The 27,983-nt window shown below is 37.2% G+C and overlaps 3 protein-coding genes across 10 annotated transcripts in view; 2 read left to right on the plus strand and 1 right to left on the minus strand.

The window, feature by feature from the left end:
- Positions 1-274: 274 nt before the first annotated feature.
- On the minus strand, positions 275-12,889 carry smad10b (SMAD family member 10b). Its single transcript, XM_079626686.1, has 12 exons — positions 12,789-12,889; positions 11,441-11,687; positions 7,161-7,335; positions 6,977-7,000; positions 6,517-6,708; positions 5,570-5,785; positions 5,284-5,388; positions 4,542-4,595; positions 4,251-4,434; positions 3,989-4,157; positions 3,594-3,732; positions 275-2,793 (listed from the first exon to the last, which is right to left on the minus strand). The coding sequence occupies exons 2-12, from the start codon at positions 11,675-11,677 to the stop codon at positions 2,582-2,584; spliced, it is 1,707 nt and encodes a 568-aa protein (XP_079482812.1). The 5' UTR covers positions 11,678-11,687; positions 12,789-12,889; the 3' UTR covers positions 275-2,581.
- A 688-nt stretch (positions 12,890-13,577) lies between these two features.
- On the plus strand, positions 13,578-18,760 carry chtopb (chromatin target of PRMT1b). 8 transcript variants are annotated; one of them, XR_013799421.1, is made up of 9 exons: positions 13,578-13,726; positions 13,949-14,061; positions 14,194-14,344; positions 14,440-14,584; positions 14,655-14,786; positions 15,915-15,959; positions 17,055-17,380; positions 17,476-17,573; positions 17,933-18,756. XR_013799421.1 is itself a non-coding variant. In XM_079627030.1 (8 exons), the coding sequence occupies exons 1-7, from the start codon at positions 13,712-13,714 to the stop codon at positions 17,237-17,239; spliced, it is 786 nt and encodes a 261-aa protein (XP_079483156.1). In that variant the 5' UTR covers positions 13,601-13,711; the 3' UTR covers positions 17,240-17,254; positions 17,933-18,756. The 8 variants fall into 8 exon arrangements, 6 of the variants coding, with proteins under 6 accessions (XP_079483156.1, XP_079483158.1, XP_079483155.1 ...); XR_013799422.1 differs by having other exon boundaries at positions 17,055-17,573; positions 17,933-18,754; XM_079627030.1 differs by lacking the exon at positions 17,476-17,573 and having other exon boundaries at positions 13,601-13,726; positions 17,055-17,254.
- A 1-nt stretch (position 18,761) lies between these two features.
- npr1b (natriuretic peptide receptor 1b) overlaps positions 18,762-27,983 on the plus strand; it is a 52,693-nt gene continuing 43,471 nt past the window's right edge. The window contains exons 1-7 of the mRNA XM_079627028.1: positions 18,762-19,432; positions 19,583-19,700; positions 19,844-20,000; positions 21,877-22,004; positions 22,177-22,352; positions 24,751-25,012; positions 26,607-27,393. Of these exons, the coding sequence (XP_079483154.1) occupies positions 26,643-27,393 (751 nt within the window). The 5' untranslated portion in view covers positions 18,762-19,432; positions 19,583-19,700; positions 19,844-20,000; ... (2 more) ...; positions 24,751-25,012; positions 26,607-26,642. The remainder of the gene's footprint in view (positions 19,433-19,582; positions 19,701-19,843; positions 20,001-21,876; positions 22,005-22,176; positions 22,353-24,750; positions 25,013-26,606; positions 27,394-27,983) is intronic.

The following is a 27,983-nucleotide window of genomic DNA, read 5'->3' on the forward strand; positions in this document are numbered from 1 at the left end:
TAAATGTGGATACAAACTACAAGTGACGTAGCAGTAGCATAGATGACACTCAGAAATTGATACAATTATGCAACACTGGGCATTAGGGGTCAAACATTTTTCTATTGTTCTCACACAATTGAGGCTAATGAATGTTGAATGTTTTGAGCTGTTTCATAATTAAATTCTATAAATAACATTTTTAACGAAGTGGTATTAAAATGACCGGTAATACATTTAAAATATTTACACTATTAAAATGATCAAATATTGGCATTTCTTTTTTTTTTTTTTTATGAATATTCTTACTGGTTGTATATATTATTTTTTAAATAAATTTGTGTTATGAATTCAAAACTTTTATGTAGTGTTCTGAAAAATAGTAGGGACATTTTGCAACCCTAAATACCCAGCCCTGCAATTTTTCAAATTCTACTCCAATGTAATTTTGCCAAAATAGATGTTTTATAACTAATGGCTTCCTAAAGACATTTTAAAGGGGTCATTTTATGCTTTTTCACTTTTTCAACTTAAGTTAGTGTGAAATGTTGCTGTTTGAGCATACAAAAGACCTGTAAGGTTACAAAGCTCAAAGTTAACTCCAAAAAGAGACATTTTACTTAACAGAATCCCCTTTTCAGGAACTACAACGAACGGCTCGTTTGGACTACAGTGCGATTTTTCAGGATCTTATGAAATCATCATAATGGTGCTCATTTAAATAATCCCGCCCATGGAATACGCAAAAAAGGGACGAGGCCTGGCTGAGCTGCATTAGAGAAGACAGTGTTGTCGCTATGTCAAAGAGACAAAACTTATTTGTTTGACCTTCCTAAGGCTGATGAACAGAGTAATTACAATTTATTTTAAACACTGTTCCTGAAGATGAAAACCCAAACGTTTATCTGTGCGCTGCACATTTGTTTTCTGGAGCTTATGTAAGCTCTCACGTTTGTAAGATGGTTCGCCGCTCCTTAGTAAAATTAGCCATGATTTTGTGGTAAATTACTGTTTGTATTACCTTAGTTTTCTGACAAATATCACGAATAAAGGGTGGATAACATCTATAATGTATAAGAAAATTACAAACATACCACTCTGAAATGTCCTGTGAATTCCGGGCTTGCAAAATCTGTGCATGAAATCCATTCTGCACTGTCCTCTAATTCGTTAACATTGTCAGGGTCTGAATCGGGCTCGAATTGGTTTGAAATTGACACCATCCTTATTTATGTTTGCACTAGAGATGAACTTGCAGTTATGGAGGGGCGGGACATTTGCTAATCACAACACACTGGGCCAGCTAACCAATCACTGGACATTTTGTATTTCGGAAGGAGGAGCTTCATCGGAGAGGAGTAATAATGTAAAATATGTGAAAAATAATGCGTTTTTTGAACAATCAAGAATGAAAACATATTATAGTACAGCCCAAAAACAAAATCCAGATTTTGTAAAAGGGTATAATTGGACCCCTTTAAAGGGTAAAATATAAATATAAAATCCAAGGGTTAGTTTACCCAAAAATGAAAATATTGTCATCAGTGACTCGATCTTATGTTGTTCATCTTCGGATCGGAACACAAATAAATATTTTAATGAAATCAGAGATTTCTGTCCCTTCATCGACAGTCTATGCAACTACCACTTTGACGCTTCAAAAAGTTCATAAAGCGATTGTAACTAATCCATATGAATTAAGGTGGTTTAATGCACATTTTCTGAAGAGAAACAATCATTTTATATGACAAACAGATTGAATTTAGGATTGTATTCACATATAAACATTGGTCAGCGAACATAAACAGAATTTTAACTGTACTTGCTTGGCGCGCGAGAACAAACCTCATTGGTTCTTGAGGAAGTTCAAACATATTGCGTAACACACAAGAATGAATCTCATTGGTTCTTGCACGTCAAGTAAGCAGGCTTTGAGCTTCCGTTTACCATATCTGATGTGTGCGTTGATTAACGTTTATGTGAATAAAAGCCTAAATTCAATCTGTTCATCATATAAAGCGATCGAGTCTCTTCAGAAAATTTGGACTAAATTCATATGGATTAGTTACAATCTCTTTATAAACTTTTTGAAGCGTCAAAGTGGTAGCTGCGTAACTGTCAATGAAGGGACAGAAATCTCTCAGATTTCAAAAAAATATTTGTTTCACTTGTGAATGAAAGTCTTACGGGTTCGGAACGACGTAAGGGTGAGAAAATGATGACATAATTTTAATTTTTAGGTGAACTATCATTAACCGTGCCATCATATGTTCAGCTATATGGATCTTTCTCTCCCTCTTTACCTCATCTACAGTACTTCCACCTCTTTTAGACTGAACTCATCAGTGGGGGCTTTGGTCTGTGTTACCATGACAACCGCGTCAACAGCACCCAAGAGTGGACTAAACACTGGTCAGTTCAGAGGCACTTTGTTGGCCAAGGCTGTGGAAAAACTGTGTGTGTGTGTGTGTGTGTGTGAAGGCATGACGGCTTATGTGTGTATGTGGGACTGAGTCACTGTTTGCCTGTGCAGGTGTGTGTCTCTCTGTCAGTCATCTTCCATGTTTTTGTGACAGGACTTGTATATTTTGCAGTCTGTGGGTCAGTTGGCAGGTCCGGGGTCAGCGAGGGGCATGGTGTGCAGGACCTCGTCCAGCAGCTGCAGGGCACGGTGTAGATGAACTTCCACCCAGCATGGTGTTTGTTTGATGGTCTGTCGAGGGTAGTCAGGTCCCCAACCCTTTACAAAACTCAGACGCAGGATACACAAACGACGCAGGTCATCAACACCTATTCCAGCTGCCGCTGACAGACCTACGAAAATGTATGAGGGAGAGTGTGTATTACAGAAAGTAAGCTAGGTTTTTGAAAGGCATAATTTCAAAACCTGAGCTGGACACGTGTCGTGATTTGATTCTGATTCACTAGCTTATGGTTCGATTCTGATTCATTTGGGAATATTACATTATAGTGTAACAGTTATACTGACATCTAAAGGAAATTCTCTCTCAGCTATAAATTGTACCATTCTAGCTAGGTAGATTACAAAAATAATAATTTTAGAGGAATTAACAACCGAGTCCAAGCATTTCTTATGCTCTTTATTTAATAGAGGATAATAGGATAATAGAGTATTATTTTTATTTATTTATTTATTTATTAGTATATATTTTTTTAAAGATTTATTAATAGGACTAGCTCAAAATAGTAATTTGTTCTTGAACTGGACTACACTGGTCATGCTGTTTGAACCAGTTTATTAGAGTCAATTGCTTGTGAATCAGACTACATTGGTTGCACTGTTTGTTTCTGATTTACTAAAAACAACCAGTTCATAGGAGTCGTTTGTTTGCGAATCGGGCTAAACTTGTCATGCTGTAAGATATTACATGCAGCTTGTGATGACAACTCAATAGAAAGCTGTATTTTCTTGGCTTAATTTTGCTGTACATAATGCTTCTCGTAAACTTAGGTAAAATATTACTTCATTTGCTATGGGGCTGTAGATTCAACACACTACTGATGAAAAGCGGTTCAGGCATTTGGGGTTTTAAGAATCGTTACCGAGATTGTTCAGAACTGGAAAATTGATATTTGTGGGACCAGTGACTCACTGATGGCAGGAGCAATTCCTCCAACACTGCCAGGCCCAGGGATGTTTCCAGCTACCGCTGCAGCCTGCGCAGCTGCAGCTGCCTGTGCAGTCGCCGCCTGCTGCTGCATCTGCCTGTGACACTGACGAAGATCAAACACCTGGAGGAATAAAATGGAATTAATTCACCAGCACTTGGGAAAACTGATCCAAATATGTCAGTCCTTGTTCACACATTAATGTTTACTGATTTATGCTTGTTTCATGGAAAAAACTGATTTACAATGCCAAAAACATCTATAGTATTAATCTATAGTGCTCTGACACAAGGCTGTACCCTTTCTGGTTTTAATGTCTGATTGGATTTATTTGCAAAGAATAAAGCAGTGCAAAGGTGTGTTGTCATTAAAGGTGTACCTTAATGAGGGCTCCTGGGTAGATCTTGTGAACAGCATCCCCTGGTGCTCTCCCTGCCTCCCTGTCCAGGTAGTAACTTTGCACGAAGACAGCATGGTCACTAAGGCAACGCATCCACACGTCCCCCTCCCCACGGCACTCCAGCTGAACACCTTTACCAATGTGAAGCCTGTTGGGTGGATGTCAGGTGTTCATAAGTTTGCATCTTTGTCGATTGCATATATTAATTAATGTGTATATCTATTGTTAAATGATCGCTGACCGTGCCCTCTCACTGGTATCAGTTCGGTGAACATTGCTAAGCTGACCCAGACAAAAGCGGTCCCCGCCCGAAGGGTCCACATATCCATCCACCGTCACCACAGGACAGTTCGCTAGAACCTTAAACATCTCCCCGACCTGCACGTCCATCTCGAAATAAGAGATTGAGCACCAGAACTCTGGACCTGTAGTGTACACACAATGACACACAGGCTCATTACAGTGTGTTCATGTAGATGTAGATGTAAGTGTGTGTGTGTGTGTGTGTTGGGGGGAGGGTTGCATGTTGTACCTGGATGGTTAGAGACTGGTTGAGGGTATGAGGCTGGTGTGTGATGCTGAGACCCTGAAAACAGTAAAAAAAAAAAAATTTTAAAGGAAACACAATTAAGAATACAATGATAAGATGATAGAGAGAAGTATATTCTGTATAATAGAAGTATATCATTAAATAGCAAGCTATCATTATATATAAACATTATGATGACAGTAAAAAACATTTATAATGTTACAAAAAATTATATTTCAAATTAATGCTGTCCTTTTGAGTTTTCTATTCATAAAAAAATCCTGGAAAATATTTATCACTGTTTCCACAAAAATATCAAACAACACCACTGTTTTCATCACTAATAATTCTTGAGCAGAAAATCAGCATATTAGAATGATTTCTGAAGGATCATGTGACACTGAAGGCTGGAGTAATGGTGCTGAAAATTCAGCTTGGTCATCTCAGGAATAAAGTACACTTTATAATATATATATAAATATAAAACAAGTTTTTATAAATTGTAATAATATTTAAAAATATTACAGTTGTAATATTGTATGTTAATCGAATAAATGCAGCCTTGGTAAACTTTTGAACAACAGTGTATGTATTTATATATATAAAATGTATATATATAAATATTTATATTTAATATAAATATGTATATATATATAATTTATTGTATATAAGATTGTTAAATTATTTTACAGTTATCATTATGTATATTTTACAAAAACAGTTGACATGATCAGTATTTACATACAGAAGTGGCTGGTATGAGGGGGAGGGGCTTGCTGATGACTCCGCCCATTCTGCTGTGGTCCAGTTGGAGTATAAGAGGCTGTGCTTGTCCCTGTCCAGGTTGTTGCTGAGACATAATAAACAGATTTAACACGACTTGATACTGATTTCATATATGAGTCTTTCACTGATAATATCATGCAATTTAACTGCCTTACAAACATATACAACTTCTAAAGTCTCAATGATAAAATTCAGCACAGTCAATGGCGAACACAAGACTGTACATGATCTCTGCATGCACTTACTGTGGTAAGAGCCCTGTGTCTGTGTGTGTTTGGAGGTGCTGTATTCACTCTGAATGATAGAGGGCTGCTGGGACGAGGGCTGGCTGTGTGTGGGTACGTGACTGTGGGTTGGGGTGGAAGGTGGAGAGCTGGAGGTCAATGCCCGTCCCGCTGGGGAGGCGATCTGCAACAGTCCCTCAGGTTGTTCTACCTGCATGGACAACCTGGAACCACTCGCTTTAAAAAGAGTTAGACAGAGAGAATGAGATCAATTGTGTTAATATAACAAAGAGGCCATGATTCCACTTGTTTGGTAGTCACAGCAAGTAAAGTGCAACCACCAATGTGACAGCGAGAAAATTCATTTTCTGAATTTCACAAAGAAGTCTCTTATGTCAGTGTATAAAATATTATTCATATTATACGGTAACACTTTACAATAAGGTTTCATTAGTTGACATGAACTAAGAATGTCTACAGCATTTATTAATCTCAGTTAATGATCAAAATTTACTAGTAAATATTTAAAAACAAAACGTATTTGTTAACGCACTGTGACCTAACATGAACAAACAATGAACAGCTGTAGTTTTGTCAGCAACTAATGTTAGCAAAGATGAATAAATAGTGTAATAAAATGTATTGCTCATTGTTGATTCATGTTAATTAATACATTAAGTAATGTTAATAAATAAGACCTTATTGTAAAGTGTTACCTAATATATTTATAGAGTCAAGTTAAAAATAGTCTTGTTTGGTCTTATGTAAATACCTTCTAAAACTAATCAGGGTCAGGTGAACCTAAAATCACCCTCACATCCCTATTAGAATCAATCTATCAATAAATAAAATAAATTTAAGTTAAGCTAAATAACTTCATAAAAAAAAGAAAGTTAAATAAACGTATTAAATTAGTCTCATAATGCAATATAACGATTTCTGCCTTGATCAAGCTTTGCTATACTTACAGGGTGGAGAGAGGGGCAAGCTGGGGTAGAGAGTGACAGAGGAAGTGGTTCGCTGGGGCGGCTCTGGGGACATCAGTCTCAGTTGCTGTGGGCTGTAGTGATCTAGAGGATGATGGTCTTGATGTAAGGTCATACTCGACGGACCCTCCATCTGGATGCAGTCATGTATGTGCTCTTCTTTTATCAGCCTGCCTGAGGGATGAGAACGAGTGTCAAAACATCTTTGAGCTCCTTTCTATACTCCTGTTCATTTGTCTATCTCACTGCAAGGCGAGTCCTTGCATGTCTTGATCTGACACATTTTATGGCAGTCTCTGTCTGATTAAAGGCTGGCTGCCAGCAGCATAGCGATCAGGGCCGTCAGCGATTAGCCCAAATGATTGTTTGAGACATTCTTTCACATGTGGAGAAGCAATACAAGCGCTAATAGCCACCACTATTCAGTCAGAGCTCCGCTCACCTGTGTTTGGCAAACTGAATCCAACTGCAAGATGAGAAGAAAGAAAAAATGACATAGAACACTGCGTTATACAATAAAATCACTAAAAATATCAACACAGAATCATGTTCAAGTATACTGCATGTTCCATACCAAAATATTTTGTTTGTTTCATAGCGGTTTGTGTTTTTAGAAACATACGCACCGATCCCAGGGGACACCACTCGCTCATAGTGGTAAGGGTTCACACACACGTTATCGTACTTCAGATCGAATGCATACTGACAGAACTTGACATGCTTGAGTTCATTCTTGTGGAGGTCCGGCCATCGCCACAGACGAGCGTATATGACATGAGGGAAACCCTTCCGCCCAGCCACCTGAGGAGCAATGACAACACTTGATGTCAACAGTACAGTATTAGAACAGGGTTTAATAGGGTATATGTCGAACGTCGCATTACGAAACCGGAAAACAGAACGCATCGCTTCCGGTTCAGGTCTTTTGTATGTGCTTCATGCATTTTTTTACTGTTTTACTCAAGATAACTTAAAAGGAGCGAGCAAAGATGATCATAACCAATGTCCCTCGCATGTGAAGATCGATATTTAAAAGTAAAAAAAAAAAAAATCTTCACACTAACGTTAAGATATTTAAATAGAATAAAACGCCAATAACAAAGTGAGATAGGTAGGTTAGCTGATTACCTTAAAATTCCATAGATATCGGCGTCAGTTCATACGGCTGTTAACACTTTCTATGACAAGCGGATGCGATGAGACCAGGTTTCCGGTTTCATCATGCGACGTTCGACATATACCCTATTCACACTCTCACAGCTATGACTTTTTTTTTACTTTTAGTGTGATATTAATAATACATTTTGAAGAATTATGTATTTTACTCAAATCATTTTTACAGAGATTTTAAAAGTTACATAGAATTGAGTAACGAACATTTAGCAAAGAGAAGGATTCTGTTCTACCTTTTTGTTGATCATTTTGTTTTTCTTATATCTATTTAGTATTATTTATTATGCGCTGACTGAAACATTCCCTGGACTGCTTGCACTGGTAATCCTCAGTGTCCTCAGTATCATATTCATTCTCCACCCTGTCCCGAGTCTTAACACCGTTCCAAAGGACTATTCAGTTCTCAGAGAAAAATGAATTTGATGATTTTGGCTCACGAGAAAGACATAACTAATGGCTTAGACATAGATGAGTTTGTTACACTTTTTGCCAAATGAAATAGAAGACTGTTGCTGTAATGTGATGTAAAACACGCCTGGAAAATTTTACAATCATGGTCTCTCATCTTTGTTTAACAGAACTTAATTATGAGACTTTACGTGAATATTAGGGCTCAAAAATAATGAATTGCTTTTAATCTCATTATTTATTTTCAAAATGTCAGGTTTTTAATTTGGTCAAATTTGCTTCATATTCACTACCGTTCAAAAGTTTGGGGATGGTAAGAAATATTTTTCATGTTTTTGAAAGAAGTATCTTAAGTTTGCCAAGGCTGCATTTATTTGATCAAAAATACAGTAAAATTGAAAATAAGTGCTATTGAGAAATTGTATTACAATTAAATAATAAATCAAGTCAAGTCAAGAATATTTGTATAGCGCTTTTCACAATACAGATTGTCTCAAAGCAGCTTCACAGTATTAAATTAAAATAATAATAAAACGTCCATGTTTGGTATAATAAAGATAAAATAAATGTTTTTTATCTTAATATATTTTACCATGTAATATATTTCTGGTATGGAAAAGCTTAATTCATTCTAATATGCTGATTTGATGCTCAAGAAACATTTCTTCTTATCAATGTTGAAAATATTGTTTCCTAATATTTTGTGGAAACTGATTAAAAAAATGCAAGATTTTTTTTAATCAATAGAAAGTTCTGAAACTTTACTGTATTAAAATCTTAATGACCCCTAACTTTCAAATTGCAGTGTATATTTATATAAAAAAATAATTATTTCAAAATGTAGTGTATTTGGTTTTAAAGTTTGGGGATGGTAAGATCATTTTTTTTAGGTCTTTGAAAGAAGTATCTTAAGTTTGCCAAGGCTGCATATTTATATAATATTACCCTGAAGTCAGGGATGCTCTAATCAGAATATGATCTAGTCACTAACAGCTCATGGTTCAATCAAGGTCATTCAAAAGTTTCAGGAGCATGACATCACACAATGGACAGAAGTCAGAGAAAGAGAAGGAACACAGAATATAAAAAGTACAGAGAAACATTTGACTCTGCTGTCAGACCATCTTCTCTAAATCATGTGTGAGTGGCAACACACTGTGACCTCATTTGCTATTGGAATGACTTACAATTCTCCACCCAGGAGACTGACCTTCCTGAGCGAGTCAAAGCAGAGACAGAGAGAGCTGGTTCACTGCCAAACCCATTACGTTTTACAAACTCACACACAGACAGAGCACCATATTAAACTCCCAGAACCCTCTCATTTTCATAAACATAACATTTCTCCACTAACAAACCCTAATGGCTGTGCGTGACATGAAACAGAGTTCAGCACACATGCATACGGATATTACGGATGCACGCATACATTCAGAACTTGTTGCAAATATGTCCTACTTGAATGCATAGCACTCATGCTTCAAATACTGACACAGTCGTCTCTCTCCCACATACACAGACTACGAGACAGACAGGCTTAAGCTTGGCCATGCCCCTTTCCTGTGTTTCAGACAAAACAACCCTTCCTCGCCCTCCACCCGCCTCTCTCCCCGTCTACAGCTGGGGGAAGGGAAAACTTTCTGTCTCATTCTCCACGGGCCTCTCCTCTCTCTCTAAAATCATGAGCTGACTATTTTGGGAGAAAAGATTTCTTCCATGTTGACATCAGTCATACCTCGATTCTCCTCCTCTGATGGTTATAAATGCCGCAGAGGTGAAAGTCTGCCAGACTTTTGGTCTTAAACATGAAAGTGATCACATTACAAAATGTCATACTGTATTAAGAGACATTATGATATGATGTGACTGTTTATTTGTCAGTTAAAGTGTTTATGCATGCTTTTTGGATTAACTGGCTCTTTAAGTGAATCTTTTTCAGTTAACTATGTTTGTGAAAAATTCATTATAACGTAGATGACACGAGTGCAGTCACTTCTGTTGTGGAAGTTGCATGGAACCTCTAGGAAAAATGTGGTGTGTGTATTTTCCTGTACTTTGACATGTAATTAACGCTGACATGCGGGAGCTTTATTTTATATTGTTTATGTTCAGATTTCATTTGAAGTGGAGAACTGGTCACATACCCTGTTTACACTGTGTCAGTCGCATGAGGAAAAATAATTAACACTTTCCATAATAACAGCCTATTTATGTGTAAGATGATACCAACAGCCTGGTATACAATATATTGCCCCGCTAAAACATTGCTTAGCATGCTAGTATTTGTGTTATTTTAGTATAAATACCCATATATATTGAAAGATTATGTGTATTTCAGTTAACTTTAGTCAGATGCATTTACATTGTGAATGTGCCTCAGATGCAATCAACTCTATCTGTGTCTGTAAAGGTGTGAACCAAATGGCCCAAAGAAACTGATGTGTGTGAATGACAAAGAAACAACCTTGCTCAGAGTAGATTGCAGTGTAGATCAATCTCCTGTGGGAGGTCCTAACAGTTTTCTATTGTATGTAGCGCTTTTGTCTTCATACACAAACTTTGGGTTAAGATTATTGAAGGACGACGCGCTAACATCGCTGCTGAAGAACTGCAACACAACAAACCTTCAATAAATTCTTTCTCCCCACACAAACTCTGGTCAGTCGTACTTATTTTATGTATTAGAGATATCTAATACATTAGCGAGCCACCCAAACGACGGCTCGGCCAAATACAGCAAAATCTAACAATATATATATATAAATATATATAAATATATATATATATATATATATATATAGAGAGAGAGAGAGAGAGAGAGAGGGAGAGAGAGAGAGAGAGAGAGAGAGAGAGAGAAATAATACTTTGCATTGACTTTTATTGTTAGATTATCAAGTTTAATTTTAGTTGAAGTAATTTTGTTATGCGCTTTTGTCATTTTAATTATTTTTTTATATATCTACATAGATTTAATACTTTTTTTTTTTTAGTTTGAGTAATTTTAGTACTTTAACTTCAGTTAAATTTCAATTCGTTTTTTTAAAGTTTAAGTTGTTAAATTAATATTAAAATTTTATTTCATTTTTATTTCAATTACCAAAAACTGGCTAGTATTATATGTTGTGTTTTGGATTCTGGTGCCTATTTTGGTATGCTTGTTTCCCCAGAATTATTAAACAGAACTTGCTTCCTTGGTCAGCCAGCTTCATCAGAAGTCACTGACCAGTTGTAGTTTCACCAGATCATGCGTTTGTCTGATTGTCACACGTGTGATTAATTTGTGTTAAAAAAACAATGATGTTTTTTGCTCTGTTAATGCTCTGACCTGCAAACGTCCGTCCAGCGTTCTTTGTATGGTGACACACTTGCTTGGATGGACTCCATTTGTGGTGATAGCAGTGATGAGGGAGTCAAGCTCATCTCTTTTCTCTTTGAGTTTCTTTACCAGGCTTTCAATGGCACGTTTGGCAAAGCTCTCATTCTCTCCTCCCTGGCGGTGGCACATCAGGCTGTGAACGATGCTTAAACACGCATCACTGCTGCTCGGGGCATTCACAGACATTCTGCTCCCACTATTTTAGAAGAGAAAAAGAAATGGTACATACATGTGGGCTGGACACTTTACCAACACTTACAAATATAATTGCATTGGATATTAAGACATAAAATCACATAGTACCTATTTTAAATAAAGAAAAAAAATACAGCACAAGCACACTTTTCACTCTAAACATTTAACAAAAAGAGGTTTGTCAATCTTGACTTGAACTTAGTTCTGAGAAAGGTTTGTTATCTAATGCAATGGTTCCCATCTGGTGAGTTGCAACAACCCTGGTCTGTGGACAGCAGGGGGAAAATCAATGCAAATACAAATAATGATAAAATTATTTAAATGTTAAGCTCATTGTATCTATTTAGTATAATTGTATATAGGTTGATAGTCAGAATACATATAGGCTTTTGAACTTTCAAAATTAAACCTTTTATTTTTTACTTCCATGGCTATGTGTCCAGTCAACCTATACTGTGTTTTGTATTTGTGTATAAAATGCTAAATATTGTTGAGCTTATGCAGTTCCCTGTTATATTAATATTTGGTATTGAATACATTTTTGTTACTTTTTTAACTATTTTCAAACTATGTTGGGTCACCAGTCCACTTGATGTCCAATTTGATTCTGAAAAAAGCCAGTGAGTGTAGAACCACTGATCTAAAGCAATACAATTCAAACTTTTCAAATGTGGTTCAAATGTCTAAATACTTTTGAGGCCAGTGTATAGTTTTCACAGCAATAATGGAAAATCATACTATACAAGAACTTAACCACAGGTCTCAGAACTGGGCATTTAGACTGACAGTGCTACACAGGTGATGTGGAGACTCTGGGATTTAATTTCAAGTAGCCTAAAAAACACCAACGTTTTAGTATTAAGAGATATATAGAAAATTCCAGCTCAATGTAACTATATGTATTAACTAAACAAATAAATGTATATATTCCATGATATGTGTTGTCATTCTGAACTTCAGTAAGGGAAACGCCGAAAAGTTACTTCCTGAATCAGACACTAGTTTGTTCGGTTTCACTCTTTCTGAGACAGTATACTCCCACAACTATTACATTACTTAATACATAAAACATAAACGGCAAGTTAATATAAAGACAACTTACATGTTAAGTGTCACATGTGCTTACTCTTCTGTGTATGTCTGCGCACGTCTGAATCTGACTCGCTCGCGCGCATATCCAGTGAGTGAGTGAGTGAGAGAGAGAGAGAGAGAGAGAGGGGGGGGGGGGGGGGGGGGGGGGGTTGGGGTAACTCCCCTGGCGATACAAACGTATAGTTTTGTCAAACAAATAAAGCACAATAAAACTAAAATCTGAATATGAAACAGACACCAAGGCCACAAGACAAAATTTGTGGGAGGAAAAAAAAAAACATTAACGAGTTTTTTTTTTTTTTTGGGTGGATCGAAATATAAGGTGAAATAAGTAACATAAATAGATAAAGAGACTCGTCGGTCAACTGACTAGCAGTTTAATATATATTAAAATCATGTTTCGTTTTTTCATTCTGCTTTATGCTTGGAAACCACGAGATGGATTCAGTTTATTTAATTAAATCGAAAGCCATAGTTTTTTTTTAACTGTAATTAAAAATAATAATAATCAGGTTTTATTTTCTATCATATCGTTTTGGAATATCTCAATTCATTATGTATTGTCAAATACAAATAGATGTGAATTAAATATGATAAATAAATAAATGTTTACATAGGCTATAATAATATAAATTAAAACGGATAATAAAAATAGAAAACGGATAACATTATATAATATAATATTTAAAAAATGTGTGTGTTCAACACACAGTACAAAGACACTCGTACAGTTCTAAAGCAAAACGAGGGGGAGAAAATGTTCATTAGATTGTGGTGTCCATGTGCTGATATGTCCGGTAGAGGGCGGTAGAATATTCAGAATCAGCCGGACCGTAACAGCGTCTGTGATCACTGTACCAAACTCCGCACACCTGGCAGAAAACATCTGACTAAAGCTATCCTAATCCTAACAACATAACAGCGCGTGTTTCGATGCTAACTTCAATGGTGGGAAATCAATAAACCCCGATTTTTTAAATATTAACGCGACATTTCTTTTGAATTTTACACATTCAAATGTTTGCTAAGTTTAGTTTCATGCAAATCCGTTGTGCAAAGCAAGCACACAATTTGGTGACGTACACTTAGAATTAGGCCTAACGTTATAAGTTAAAGTTAGATCTTAACTCACTCATTCTACTATTTTAGCGTATGTTTTGACCTTTACAGTCTATGGTTTTGACTGAAAGTTTGACGTTTACACTGCAAGCTGTGAAAATGAATCCTCGGGATCCCCAAAAGATCATTCTGGACAGCACATGCACCGTCTCTTTGCATGACCGGTGAGATTTAGTTTAGCAAAGATTCAGTTGTCGAAATGTTGTCAAGAAATACATTTGTTTACAGCGCTTGAGTGTCACTAAGCACATGGTGTGCTTTAATTCTCGGTCTTGTTTTGCTCCTCCCTGTACTAGCTTCACTAGTTTGCTGAAGCTTCAGCCAGCAGATGTGATGGACATCCCCTCGGCAGTGAAACAACAGACTGCAGCCTCGCTGAAGAACCAGCAGCTGGCTCTGGAGATGGCCAACAGACCTTCTGTGCTGGCCGCCCTGCATAATCTATCTGTCAGACACTTTCTGTTTGATCAAATACAAATATATCTGAGCTGGTGATCTCTGATGGTAGACTAAATAGTTTCTGTCACTCTTCCTCTCTGCAGAATATAAATAATCAACTCTGCAAAGTGAGTGCAAAGGCAAGGCTCGGCCATCCCTTGGGGAGAGGGTGCATGGTGGGATTGCGGGGGCAGATGAGAGGAGGAGGAGGCAGAAGAGGACTGGTCAAAGGATTTAACACAAGGAGAAGTGAGTGACAGCATAAGTGAGAGAGACACCAGCATGATGTTATATCTCATGTACATATATGTGTGTGCAGGCATGAGTAGAGAGCAAGGTGTAGTTAACACTCTTGGTGTTCAGAGGGGTTGTGGCCAGCAGCAGCGTGGAGGCATAATCAATTTGACTGGAGTAATGAGAACCAGAGGAGGAGGAGCCATTAGAAGGACAGGTGAGAACAAGGGCTGTGTCCGAAACCGAAAGCTTAGGCAGCTGACTTGTTGCCCCGCTTCCCTCTCAGGCAGTAACTTTGCACACGAAGGTCTCACGAAAAAAGGTTTAATGGTGTACAACAAAATAGAGAGAGATGATAATTAAGCACATATTTATTTAATATCTACAATAGTCATTTCTAGCCAGAAATGACATCAAAAGTGGAAAAAGTTGGTGAAAAATGTACATTTATAGATAAACTGAACACCGCAACTTGCCAGATGCCACACTCTAAAAAATGCTGGGTTGTTTCAACCCAATTTTGGGTAAAATATGGACAAACCCAGCCGTTGGTTTAAATTTTACATTACATTTTTAACCCAACGTTTGGGTTTGTCCATATTTTACCCAAAATTGTGTTGAAACAACCCAGCATTTTTTAGTGTGCATATAAATTTTTTACTCAAGTGTCACAGAATCAAATGCACAGGATGGTGGGATATTATAGGCAGCAAAATATACACCTAAAGTATGCTGCCTCAATAATTAAGGTATCTCAATAGACAGTACATAAGCATCGGAATCGGATATACCGGTTCTTTGTTGTCTTATTACCTGCTGTATGCTGTATTTTCAGCTTTCGTATGCAGCGAGTGATGTCTATCCACCTTATTTTGCTACACGAAATTAAGCTATTTTCTGTTGACGTGTGAGACTTCTGATTCATTAGCTGCTATAGGTAAATAACTAGAAGAATAACAAAGTGCAGTAAATTGTAAAACTGTTTGTGCTGCTAACTTGTGTGATTTATAATAAGAAAAAAACATTCAAATAATATAACAAATACAAAATACAAATTCAAGTTACAAATGGCCACGCCTGCTTTTACATTGAAAATAAGGTGGATAATAATACCTGTATCTATTAGCACTCATATTCATCTCAATGCTTGGCTCTGAAAGTACTGCATGCTATCACCTCTAAAATGGGTTACGTGATGAATTATTTTCATGCCGCAGGAAAATAACTTCCTGAAAATGCCATTACTTCATTTTGCGCTGGATTTGTTAATATCAGACTGAAATGATCAGGGAATTAGTTAAAGAATGAACTTCAGCAACTCTTTCCTAATGTTTGGATTCTTCAGAAGGAAATGCAGAGCAGCAGGTGCAACATCCAGGAACAGCACAAGGTTTGGCAAACATTGTTTTCCTCTTCTTACTAGTTCTACGGTTGTTTAGATAATATCTATCCAGCATAACCTCTCTGTAACTGGTTAGGTCAAGTTTCTGATCAGCTAAGCAAGTGTTGTTGATGTGTACTGTAAATCTGGGTGGTCATAAGTTAATATTTTGTGTTTGTGACTTTATGGGCAGGAAATATTGAGTTCTGAAAATGTTACATTGTGTTTTATTAGTACAGTGATTTAAAACTATCTCAAAAGGTCGATGATGATTTGATTCCTTTACACACTGGTTTACACTGGTTTTAACTAATTCTTCTGATTTCCATAATGATTTCAGAAGCAATTTCCTGCAGACAGTTAAAAGCCAACAACTTTTCACTGTCCATTAATTTTGCCTCCAAATTTGATTGACTATATGCATGTAATTCAATCTGCTTTTTGCTGTTACACGTGCAGTGCATTCAGTTAGCAACGAACATCAGATAAAAAGAAAATATTACATTATTTATGGAAAAACTTAGGACAAATGGGCTCTGTTTCATTTCTTTTTAACTGTTGCAGATAAATGCATTTCTTGATTAATAATTTTTGCTCTGCTCAATAGCTCAAAGTACTAAAAAGCTGCCAGATGGCTGATGTTACTCTCAAAAAGTCATTTTTTGGTAACACTTTACAATAAGATTCATTAGTTAACATTAGTTAATGTATTAACTGACATGAACTAATAATGAGAAATACATTTGTTACAGTATTTAATAATCTTTGTTAATGTTAGTCAATAAAAATCCAGCAGTTCATTGTTTGTTCATGTTAGTTCACAAAATGTTACCAAATACAACCTTTGATTTTAATAATGTATTAGTAAATGTTGAAATTAATATTAACTAAGATTAATAAATGCTAAAGTAGTATTGTTTATTCTTAGTTCATGTTAACTAAGGTAGTTAAATAATTAACCTTATTGTAAAGTGCTACCCATTTTTTATATGAATATTGTGTGTATTCTTCACCTCACTGAAGTGGTGCAGTTAGATTCAGTACATGCAAATGTTTTCATTCATATCCTTCCATCGGCTATAAACTCTCATCCTGTCTGCACAGGTGTTGGCCGTTTTACATCTGGGGCGAATTCAGGGTGCAGCCGTGCCAGATTCAACATCCATCAGGTTCCTTCTCGGGAACTGTTGGATGAACAACTGGATGAGTACATGTCCATGTCCAAGAGCCGCCTGGACGCAGAGCTGGATGCATATATGGCTCAGGTTAATTTGGAGGACATGGCGTGATGACCTGAGACCAAAGTTAAGTTCCACTGCTTATTCTTCAGTTTAAGCCTAACTAATGGAGCATGTAATCTAACTTGCAGATAGACTGCTCTGTTACAGGGTTATTTGTCCTTATTGATTGACTCCAGTAGACCTGAACTTGTACGTAGTTGCTTCGTCCCTCAGAGCTCTGCTGCTTAGAAACCTCTGACTTCCAGTTTGTTACTCTAATTCAACAATCATTATATTTCCTGTAGTCCTACTGAGCAAGAAAGAATTGAAAGCTTTCCAAAGGCTTGTACTGCTTTCTAGAAAACCTTGTTTCTGAGAAATTCGTTTCAATAGCACTTTATTTGCTAAGCAGTTCCATTGAATACTTGCATTTGATGGACATGAATCACATCTCAGTTAAAACTTTCCTTGTTAATATTTTATAAGTGGTTTGTAACGAGAAACAAATTTATATTTATACATTTATAAATCTTTATTTTATAACCGACATCCATTTTTCCATTTTGGTTGTAAATTGTATCAAGATTAATACGAGACAATTAATATGATAGACTTATTTGGGTTATAACTGGTCTGAAGGAGATACATATCAGCTATCTTTTGTTTTTCACGAGTGTTTTGTATCATTGCAATTTGATCACCATATGCAAAATTGTACACACATAGATACAGTATATAATACTGGATAATGTTTTGTTACAGGTGGTGATTAAAAAAAGAAAAGTTAACGTGGAACTGTTTAAACGTTCACCCTGTGGTGATAGTTGATTTTCCTGTTCTTTAATAAAAGATGTTTGGAAATTGCTGTCTTTGTCTCAGGCTTTTTATTTTATTTTAATTTTTATAATTGCTGGTGTACAAAATTCTCTAAAAAAAAAAAGGAAAATAGCAACCCTTCAACTTAATGTCCATGTTTATAACACTATTTGCTTTGTGATTTTCTTGTTTTTTTCGCAGTGATATTTATAAGCCAAAGCTGATTATTTTGAAAATCCCAGACCAAGATCTGCTGCTATCACTGATATTTCAAGTTCTGCTTTTTCTCCAATATTCTGTAGTACTTTCCTGCCATATGCTGTTGAGTAGTGATGGACCAATGACCACCGATTTGTTTGTGCAGTCTCCTGTTGCTGTGGAAACAAATGAGTTGGCCCCTCTTTATAAATCCATTTTCGCCAAACTGTGTCCTTTCATGCTATCATTTCGTAGATCAGTGCTTTTATATGAGAGAACCCTGAGAAAGATGTTTTGGGTTATGTTTATCCTTTTCCTCATAGTGTGTGGTACCCTAGATTATAGAAGCATCAGATGACTCAACTTCTAAATCCCACTGCACTCGAACCAGTATCCAGAGTGTCTGCCTGCCATACGGGTGTTCTTTAGCACTCACTTCACTCAGGTCCAGATAAATGGCAGCACAATTTGTGCAAAATTTCTAACAAGTTTTGCTATGGCCAGGAAATAAAAAATGTTTAATGAATGATCAGTTCTGTTTCACCTTCTTAATTATATATATATATTTTTATTTTTATTTTTTTTACATAAGAAATTGTTTCTTGAAGATAATCTTGGTAAATGCTAGATGTTTGTCCAGCAGGGGGGGCTAGTTGTTTGTAGTCTTCTGTCGTTTAAAATCCAGAAGAAATGTCCCACAGAAGTTTAATTAGTATTTCAGTAGCTATTACATGCTACCATGGTCCACATTGGTGTCACCGGGAACATCTTTTATCAGAATCACATGTGTAACTGCAATCTATGAGAGACTACAGCAAAAGTAATGAGTTGTTATGTATTACGGTTATGCAATAGAAATCGATTAGTGAAGGATCTGCCTCTACTCGAGTCGCATCACTTTCATGAGTAAGGCTCTGAATGTTCGCGGGTGGCCAGGCCTTAATTTTCCTTCAAAATTAGGACAACACTACAACACTTTTATTTTCCTGCTTCCATAGGAATTTTTAACCAATCTGTATTTTCGAGCCATACATGCGGTTCTGTCTTTGCCCCCCTCACACCTTCCAAATGGTTTTAATGCATGTCAGATTGCACTGTTTTCTATAACTGTCCTTATCTGTTGGGCTTTGTTTAAACATCCAGACACACTATGTGGTCCAAATCCAATTTTCTTTGTCAAGCCAGATCTTCTTCTTCAAGCCCAAGCTCACCCTGGGGAGGCTGTCTGTGTTCATTCATGGATTAAGAGTAAATGTACTTTTGTGTGATTTATGCTGCAATTGTACAGAGTTGAAGGTTTCAAAGCTTCTTGTTTGTTTACAGACTCATGGTTCTACAATATTAATTGTTTTCTTGAATTATTAAGCACACATGTTTTACATTGTCACTCTGTTATAGAAGAAGAGGGATCATGAAAAGTCAACCGTTTCAGATGACAACAACTTCTGTGAATAAATCCCACTTGCTGCATTTAAGACCCTGTTTACCAACCCAGCCAGTTCTAAGCTGGAAACAGGTAAAAGCTATCATGTCAAACCTGTATTGTGTGCTGTGACGTGCTTTTTTTTGGGGCACCATCATGCGTTGGCTCTTAGCAGGAGTCGGTTTGGTTGGTGAGCTGCCACCCATATCCCTTCTTCCCTGATCTCTTGTGTCCAGACACTTCAACTGTAATATGCCACTCTGGAGACCGGAGGAGGGTTGCCATGGCATTCCTGCCAACAGTGCTAGATTCAGCAGGAGATGATGTCAGAGATGAAAGTGGCTTGGTAGAATGACGCTAGCTATCTCACCTTTGGCCCCTGTGCTGTGCAAGGTGAGTGAAGACAAAGAATACATGATCAGGGGTGTCACTTTAGCTTGATTGCCATCATCATCATCTCCATGGTGGGCAGGTCATTTATAACCCCTTGTTCCATGCTGGTTTTAATATAACAGCTCCTGTAATATTTATGTGCTGCTCACTGAACACAGATTTCATTGTTCGTTTAACTGTTTTATGAACTTTGAGACAACTGAACAAAAGTTAGCTGGTCTCATAATAATGTACTGACACACACAGAGCTGAGGCTCATCCACGACCACATTATTTTTTACAGACTTTCTGGATTAGAATAAAAAATTAATGATGTGGGACTTGTGTAATCCCCCCCACACACACACATACAGATGAGCACATATCAAGATGATGATCATGTCTTTGCTTGGCTTATTCTCCAGTTTGCAACAGCTAAATGTTTTCAAATGGGGTCTGAAAGTCTGATTTGCCCACTTAAAATGACTGCTAGTTTAAGCCGTGCTTGTGAAACAAAATGCACCTCCTTTTCAGTCTAACCCTTACTGTCAGGACACACCACAATCCTTCCTCAAAACCTAACCAATAAGATGACAAATTGGCTATATTGTGTAGCAAAAATCTAATAGGAGCAATGATAACAATAATTTATGCAACAGTAATCATGTTTTTTTTTTATTCTGTGAAATTTTTACGTCTTACAATATGACATTTTTAGAAATGCCATGCACACGGTATGTCGACTTATGGCAGTGGCTTCAGAAACAGTTTGCGAGGCAAAAAACACAATGTAGGTGCACAGATGGTGTGGGCAGCACATCTTAATAAGTAGGTTAGTTTTTCAGAATGGCTCTCTTAGACAGTCAAACACTGCTGACCACATCAGTGCTGCTGGGAGAAAGATGTGAGAGCTTGCAATCAACTATAAACTCAACCTTTTTGGGAACACCTACAGGTAAAATTGCCCATTTTCTCCACCTCAGAAAGGTTGCCAATGCTTCCTGGCTTTTAGCTTTACTGGGGAAAATTCGAAATAGCATGCTACAATTACAGTACTATTTATTTGTTTCTTATGGCAGAAATAGTTAGTGGAGTATGCTAGATTGCTAAGAAGTCATGATTCATCAATAAGTTCGCACTACAGATCAGTGGTTTGTATAGTATTTGCGATAATATTTAAAACCAACTGAAATGACATGTACACAAAAAAAATTACATTGTCCTGGTGGCCCTAGGAGCAAGTAATTTGTCAAAATGAGAGGTTAAAAACACGATTTTGTGTAGTTTTGTTCTATATAAAAAAGTATTTGCAAATTAGTATTTGCAGGCAAGTGGCACACTCATTAAAAAAAAAAGACCTTTTTTCTTTTTTTCCAAGACAAATATGTGACACATTGTCTTGTTCTCTACATGCCTGAATCTTCTCCTCCATCATGCTATAATTGTAAGACCAGAAAATGACACTTTAGTTGTTCCTGTGCATAAGTCTGAACACACAGTACTCTCTGATAGCAGTTGATCACAAAGCCCACAGACCTGGGACTGTAATTCCATGGTAACAGAATAGACTATAATTAAATGGTACTGTACTTCTTGATAACTGACATGCTGTGGAGTCTTTCATATGTTTGTGCTAAAGACCGTTTTTACTAATTAAATTAGCACACACAAGTCATGCTGTGGGGAAAAAGGAATATCAGTCATTGGCTGTTTTTTGAGTGTGGCGGATCTGATTAGGGTTCAGACTTTGTGCTGATGAAATAAAAAAACAAAAAATAAAAACACTAAACTATACTAGATATATTTGGTTTACACGTGTGTGTGTGTGTTTGTGTGCTTGCGTGTGTGTGTGTTTATGCACAGTGTTTATACTTTTTTTATTTTTTCCTGCATGTAGTTCTGCTCCAAAGTCCCACAAGCTTGTCCAGCTGCTGTTATCTCCTGCTGCTCCCCAGAATGAGAAAAAGAGAGAGGAAGAGTGCCGGGAGTGTCCTGCTTTAGAACCAGCAATGGTTGCATTTTAAGGTGAGTTTACACAGTGGCAAAAAGCACAAGAACAGATCTCTGGTGAATGTGTTTGAAACATTTGACAGCTTCATTGTCGGTCAATTAGTGAATCCTAACTGCTGTGTGCTAGACTGAACAATCTCACTTTCCTTGCCTTTTTCTGTCTCTCTTTCTGCTTTTCTTAAATAAGGGTTGGAGATAAATATGGAGATAGAGGTTGGAAATGGGAATGTTGGGAGAGAGAAAGAGATGGAGGAGACGCTATTGTGTTGCATCCTGTTTTGGTAATTCTATCCATCTGACCGTCCCGGGGCTCTCTGGAGGGGGGTGAAGGACAAATCTAGAACTGACGGAATACTGATCTGAGTTCAGTTTGTATCTTTCTTTTTAAACATCTCCTGAATCTAAAGCAGTGTTTCCTAAGCTTTTTCATTTTATGTAGCCCCATCCGTAATCCTCACGTACCTCTTCATTGACTTTAACCTGAATTGTTTATTTTTAACTCATATTATACTTGATATCAATTAGCAATATCATTAATTGAATTAGTCACTTTTAAACATAAAACAAATGATACTCAAAGTGAAACTCAAGTAGCACATGTATTGTAGTATGAGTGTCATCCAATAAACTGTAACCCTCTATTGTTTTCTTTAAAATGTTGTAAATATCATTTACAATAAATTATTGGATAATTGTGCACGCTCATTTCTCCTTTTTTTCATTTGAAAAAAAGAAATATTAATTTAAGTTCATCTTTATGAACACTAATAATTTAATAATACAGCGAAATGTGATTTTTATCAAATTTCAAACTGAAACTGTGTGTTTTAATGTTGTGTGTTTTAATGTTGTGATGGCTAAATTCACTTTTAGTGAATATTATCACTTTTAGTGAATATTTATCATATTAACCTGATAAATATATATATATATATATATGTTTCTATACATAGCAAAACTCCAGTCCCTCTAATTGGTCTTTAAAACATGCTCAAGTATGTTTACTTCTGGTTGGGAATCACTGCCAAAAAGAATTATACCACCCTTTCATTTATTTATACTCCACAATGTAGACATATTACAACAAGAAAGGAAAGAGATTTATAATGGCTTACCTGTCTGCGACAGGCATATCATACCTCAGTGCTTATGACTATAATTTGGACATTCCTTGAAAAAAAGCCTAATGGTTGGATTTGAATATAAATGTCAGAATCGTGCTGGAACACCGTGGTGACTGAAAGCTCAAAAATGAATCTCTCATATGTCACACACACACACACACACACACACACACACACACACACACACACACACACACACACACACACACACACACACACACACACACACACACACACACACACACACAAACACACAGAAACCAAGGAGACACTAGAAGCTCCTTAGTGGAGTTTGAACTCAAAATGTGTGGCGAGCAGATAGAGCTTGTCCTGACCCATAGGGTCAGATCTTGCTGGGCGGCTGGAAACTGCTCTGACCTGCCTCTCGTGAGGGTTACTGGTTCCTCTTCAACAAATGACAGTGAGGGGATATCAGTTTACAACAGCGTTTAAACCTTTGCAACAGCTTCTGTGGCCATATCCACCACCACTTTCAGCCCAGTATTCAGCCTAGTAAGGTCTATCTTTCTGAAAAGATATTTGCACATTGTACTTCTCAATAAATCTGTTAACACTTTACAGTAAGGTTCAGTATGTGTAAATAATTTTTTTTACAAACTGTTTGGACAAACAATATACAATAGTATATTTTAAAATTAATATTAACCGATATTAAATGATGTTAAAAATTGTTGTCGGCCATTGAATTCAGAGATTTCACACCAAAACAAAATTGGGCAGTGGTAAAATAACTACTACACTTTAAAGAATTATTAACTATATACACAACTAAGATTTTTTAACTGTTTTTGAAAGAGGTCTTTTATCTCATCAAGGATGCATTTATTTAGGTAAAAAATACAGTATCGTGAAATATTATTACAATTTAAAATAATTATTTTCTATTTGAAAACTTATTCCTGTAATAGCAGAGATTAATTTTCAATAGTACAATCATCATATTTGAATGATTTCTGAAGGATCATGTGACTGAAGACTGGAATAATGATGCTGAAAAATATAGCTTTGCCATCACAGGAATACACATTTTAAAATATATTAACATAGAAAACAGTTATTTTAAATTTGAATAATGTTTTGCAGTATTAATGTATTTTTGATCAAACAAATGCAGCGTTGGTGAACAGAAGAGACTTCTTTCAAAAACATTTTAAAAACTCTCATTCCAAACTTCTCTCTTAAAATGTTTACTCAGTGTTTAATGTTACATCTACTTTTTAAACATTGTCGGTCACTAATTAACAGTCGCTAATGGAGAAAGAGTTTATTGCCTACATTTCGATACCAGCAGGAGGTCATGTTAACTAGCCAAACCTTGACATCTTGTTTCTTATAGGTAATATTCAGCTAGGGTTACTTAATGCACGGTAGAAGCTAATGGATTTTGATGCCATTGATTTCCTCTGACTTAAAATTAGAGGAGTGTTTACATAGTTATTTTTTAATACCTAGGAGCATTTGGAAGTGCTTTCTGACCAAAGGGTGAACCGTTACCCTGCTGAAGCATAGAAGAGGAGATGCATTAAAACACATCAGCCCCCCCCCCACACACACACACACCCCACACACACACACACACATACTCTTTCACTCACTCTCTCTCTTTCTTCCGGCAGTACTGCAGCTGAGAGGCATTAATACCCTCAGAACCCTGGAGCATGGCAGAGGATGCAGCTCGACAGAGATGAGGTGGAGCTCTCTGTGAGGTAATGTGATTTGAGAAAATCACAGCTGCTCTTGGCACTCTGAATGACACACAGTCAGCCTGCGGGGATGAGTTTCACAGAGGCAAGGATGTGTTTTGTGCTGTGTTGAGTGGACTGTCAAGGGTTTATACGGACTCATGTTGAGGAGACCAGAAGACACCATGTATAAAAGGTAAGGTAAGTTTTCTGTTCAGCTTGTTTGGAGTTCTATTGTGTTAGACATTTTAGTTGACAATTCCCCCCCCCCCCCCACAAAATTGATATCAGTGGTTCTCAACTGGTTTTGCTTCAGGACTCAGATTTTCATTCAACTCTGGACATGTGGCGACCCACCACATTGCAAAACCTGGAACCAGAATTGATTGTAGTTGGGAATTTCTTATACCCTAGTCTTTCGTCTTCAAGGATGTTTTCAAGGATGAGGGCAAGTCACTCAACCTGTCCGTGTTGGCATCTGATTCATTTTGTTAGTTTCTACCAAGCGACAGATGAATTTGTCAAAATATCATGAAGTTAGATGCACAACCTGTGCTGTGAACAATAGCTAGCCATTCCAAAATGCATGATTACATGGTTACTTACATTGTATTATTGCCCTTCAGTGGTGTTTTTCTCTGATTTTTTGCAACCCACCATTTGAGAACAACTGCTACAGATTTACTATGGGGACTGATTTTAATCTGTTCTTTACAAATGAAGGCAATGAAGTGTGTTTTTAGCTGTGATTCAGGATGCATTAGGTGTTTGTCATATTTAGAGTTTATGATGTTTTTTAGCTCTTTGTACTGCTTTGTGATTTATTTATTTTTACAGTATATGTTGTTATATATGCTATTACATTTGTAAAAATTATTTTATAAATTAACATGAATATGACATGAATTGTTGTTGAAAATTGGAACCTTATTGAAAAGTGCTTAGCTATCTTTTAGCATTCCCATTCTTTTCAATGACAGTTGCTTGGTTGGCGCAAGACCCCCCTGAAGTACATTATTTGAAATCTGTCATCTTTGCTCATGGCGGTGTTCTGGCAAATAATCAGGCTACCTATCAGATTGTGCTACCAACACTATATTTTCATTGTTTTAAGGGTAGGTTTATGGTAGGGGTAGGTATGGATGTTAATAAATCCTCAAATCACATGAATATGATGATGGTAGCACAATCTGATAGGTAAACATTTTTTGCTGTCAAATTGTGCTACCTTCTGTTTTAACGGGAGGTAACACAATTTGAGCGGGGATCACAAATCATTAAAAGAGCGGCTCAGTTTTGCAACCAGGTTTTTATGAGCCAATCACCTACTCTGTTGACAAAAAATAATCTCTTACTAGGTAGAACGTAGAAGCTAGCCAGATTAACCAAAAAGCAACACAAGATAGGTTGTGTGATATGCTCTCATCTCATCCTTGAAAACTGAGGTGAAAGACTTGGGTAAAATGCTAAAGTTTTCTTTAAAATAAGATAAGTACATTTGGAAATAGGTTATAGACCCAGGTGCCTTTCAGACCCAAATATAGAGTGAAAGAGCAAAATCTCCAAATATACCTTTCCAATACACTTTTTTTTATATATAAATCTTTTTATTGGAGGATCAATGATGTTATATTTAACAGGAAGTGAGACAGTTATCCAGTTTCATTTTATCTTAACAACTAAAACCTTATACAACCCCCCACCTTATATATATATATATATATATATATATATATATAATTGAATCTCATATGATAAACGTGTGTGTGTGTGTGTGTGTGTGTGTGTAGTGTTCCTGATCAGGTGGAAGCGTGAGCTGCAGTGATATGAGTCTGTTGCTCTGGTTCGGTGAAGGCAGAACGTTTCTGCTGCTGCTGTGCTGTGGGACACTGCTGACCTGTGCCAAGACCAGCAGACACCAAGGGTCCCGCACACCCGCACACATCCACACTGATGACATCATACTGGCTGTCATACTCCCTCAACACAATACATCCTACCCCTGGGCATGGCCCCGCGTGGGACCCGCTCTGGACCGCGCCATTGCTCGCGTCAATGCCGACCCCACTTTGCTGCCCCGGCACCACCTCCGCCACATCTTTGCAAACAGCGAGGATAGGGACGGTATCTGCTCCGAGTCCATTGCCCCCCTCATGGCTGTGGACCTGAAATTCGAGTACAACCCGTGGGCCTTCATAGGACCTGGCTGTGACTATACCTCCTCCCCAGTTGGGCTGTTCACTGCTCATTGGGGCCTCCCCATGATCACAGCAGGGGCCCCTGCTGTAGCTTTCCTCCTCATGGAAATGTACACCTCCATCACAAACACGGGCCCCACACACAAGAAACTGGGTGAGTACGCCCTCCACCTCTACAGGCATTTCGGGTGGCGCCAACACGCCCTGCTGATGTTCAGTGACACCAAAATGGGTGAAAGGGCATGCTACTTCGCCCTGGAGGGGCTTTACACGGAGATGCATGAAGAAAACATCACAACCATGGACCTGGTATTCGAGGAGAACAAAGGACCCGTTAACTATTCCGAACTCCTACACAAGATCAAGGATGATGGAAGAGGTGAGTGGCTTGTTTTTTGTTTTGCTAGAACATTCCGCATCTAATTGGGGATCTATCCTCGTGTTAATACATGCCCAGTGCTTCTGAGGTGTTCTAGATGAGGTCCTTTTAAAAATCCACTTAACCTCGATTGCCATGCTGTTTCCATACCAACTGATTCCTAGATGTGACATTAAGGTTAGAAGTCAAATTTGTGACTTACAAATGAGCCCATAATAATAGCAGTGCCACAATACTTAATTTCAAGAGTACAACAAGAGTCACACAGAAGCCCTAACAGGATACAATCGCAAAATAGCAGGGGGAAAAACATGTTTTCTGGTAAAAATTTTGAGTTTTATTGATTTTGGTAGGCCCAGGCAGAATCTGCATTATAGGTCATACATGTTTTTAATGACATGAGAGGGTGAGGTAATGTTCCTTTAAGTGCTTACAGAAATGTTGTGATGGTCTCAGTATGTCATCCTTCTACCACCAATGAACATTGAGAGTGAGTGTGAAGGTTCTATTGAGTGACTTTGTGGTATATTTAATGGCATATTTTGTCCCCTGAGCTTGATTTGTGCTGCCCTCCATGATCCAGATTGAAA

This window comes from Phoxinus phoxinus, assembly GCF_949152265.1.
Source record: "Phoxinus phoxinus genome assembly, chromosome: 10".
Lineage (NCBI taxonomy): Eukaryota > Metazoa > Chordata > Actinopteri > Cypriniformes > Leuciscidae > Phoxinus > Phoxinus phoxinus.

What these genes read in the sequence shown, in the direction of transcription:
- smad10b (XM_079626686.1), bottom strand. Translation starts at nt 11,677, where the DNA reads ATGTCTGTGAATGCCCCGAGCAGCAGTGATGCGTGTTTAAGCATCGTT. An exon ending in AGTGGTGTCCCCTGGGATCG is followed by an intron (nt 7,001 to 7,160) that starts GTGCGTATGTTT and finishes CTCATCTTGCAG; the next exon opens with TTGGATTCAGTTTGCCAAAC. An exon ending in GACACAGGGCTCTTACCACA is followed by an intron (nt 5,389 to 5,569) that starts GTAAGTGCATGC and finishes ATTATGTCTCAG; the next exon opens with CAACAACCTGGACAGGGACA.
- chtopb (XM_079627030.1), top strand. An exon ending in CCGCCCTGCATAATCTATCT is followed by an intron (nt 14,345 to 14,439) that starts GTCAGACACTTT and finishes TCCTCTCTGCAG; the next exon opens with AATATAAATAATCAACTCTG. An exon ending in AGGATTTAACACAAGGAGAA is followed by an intron (nt 14,585 to 14,654) that starts GTGAGTGACAGC and finishes ATGTGTGTGCAG; the next exon opens with GCATGAGTAGAGAGCAAGGT.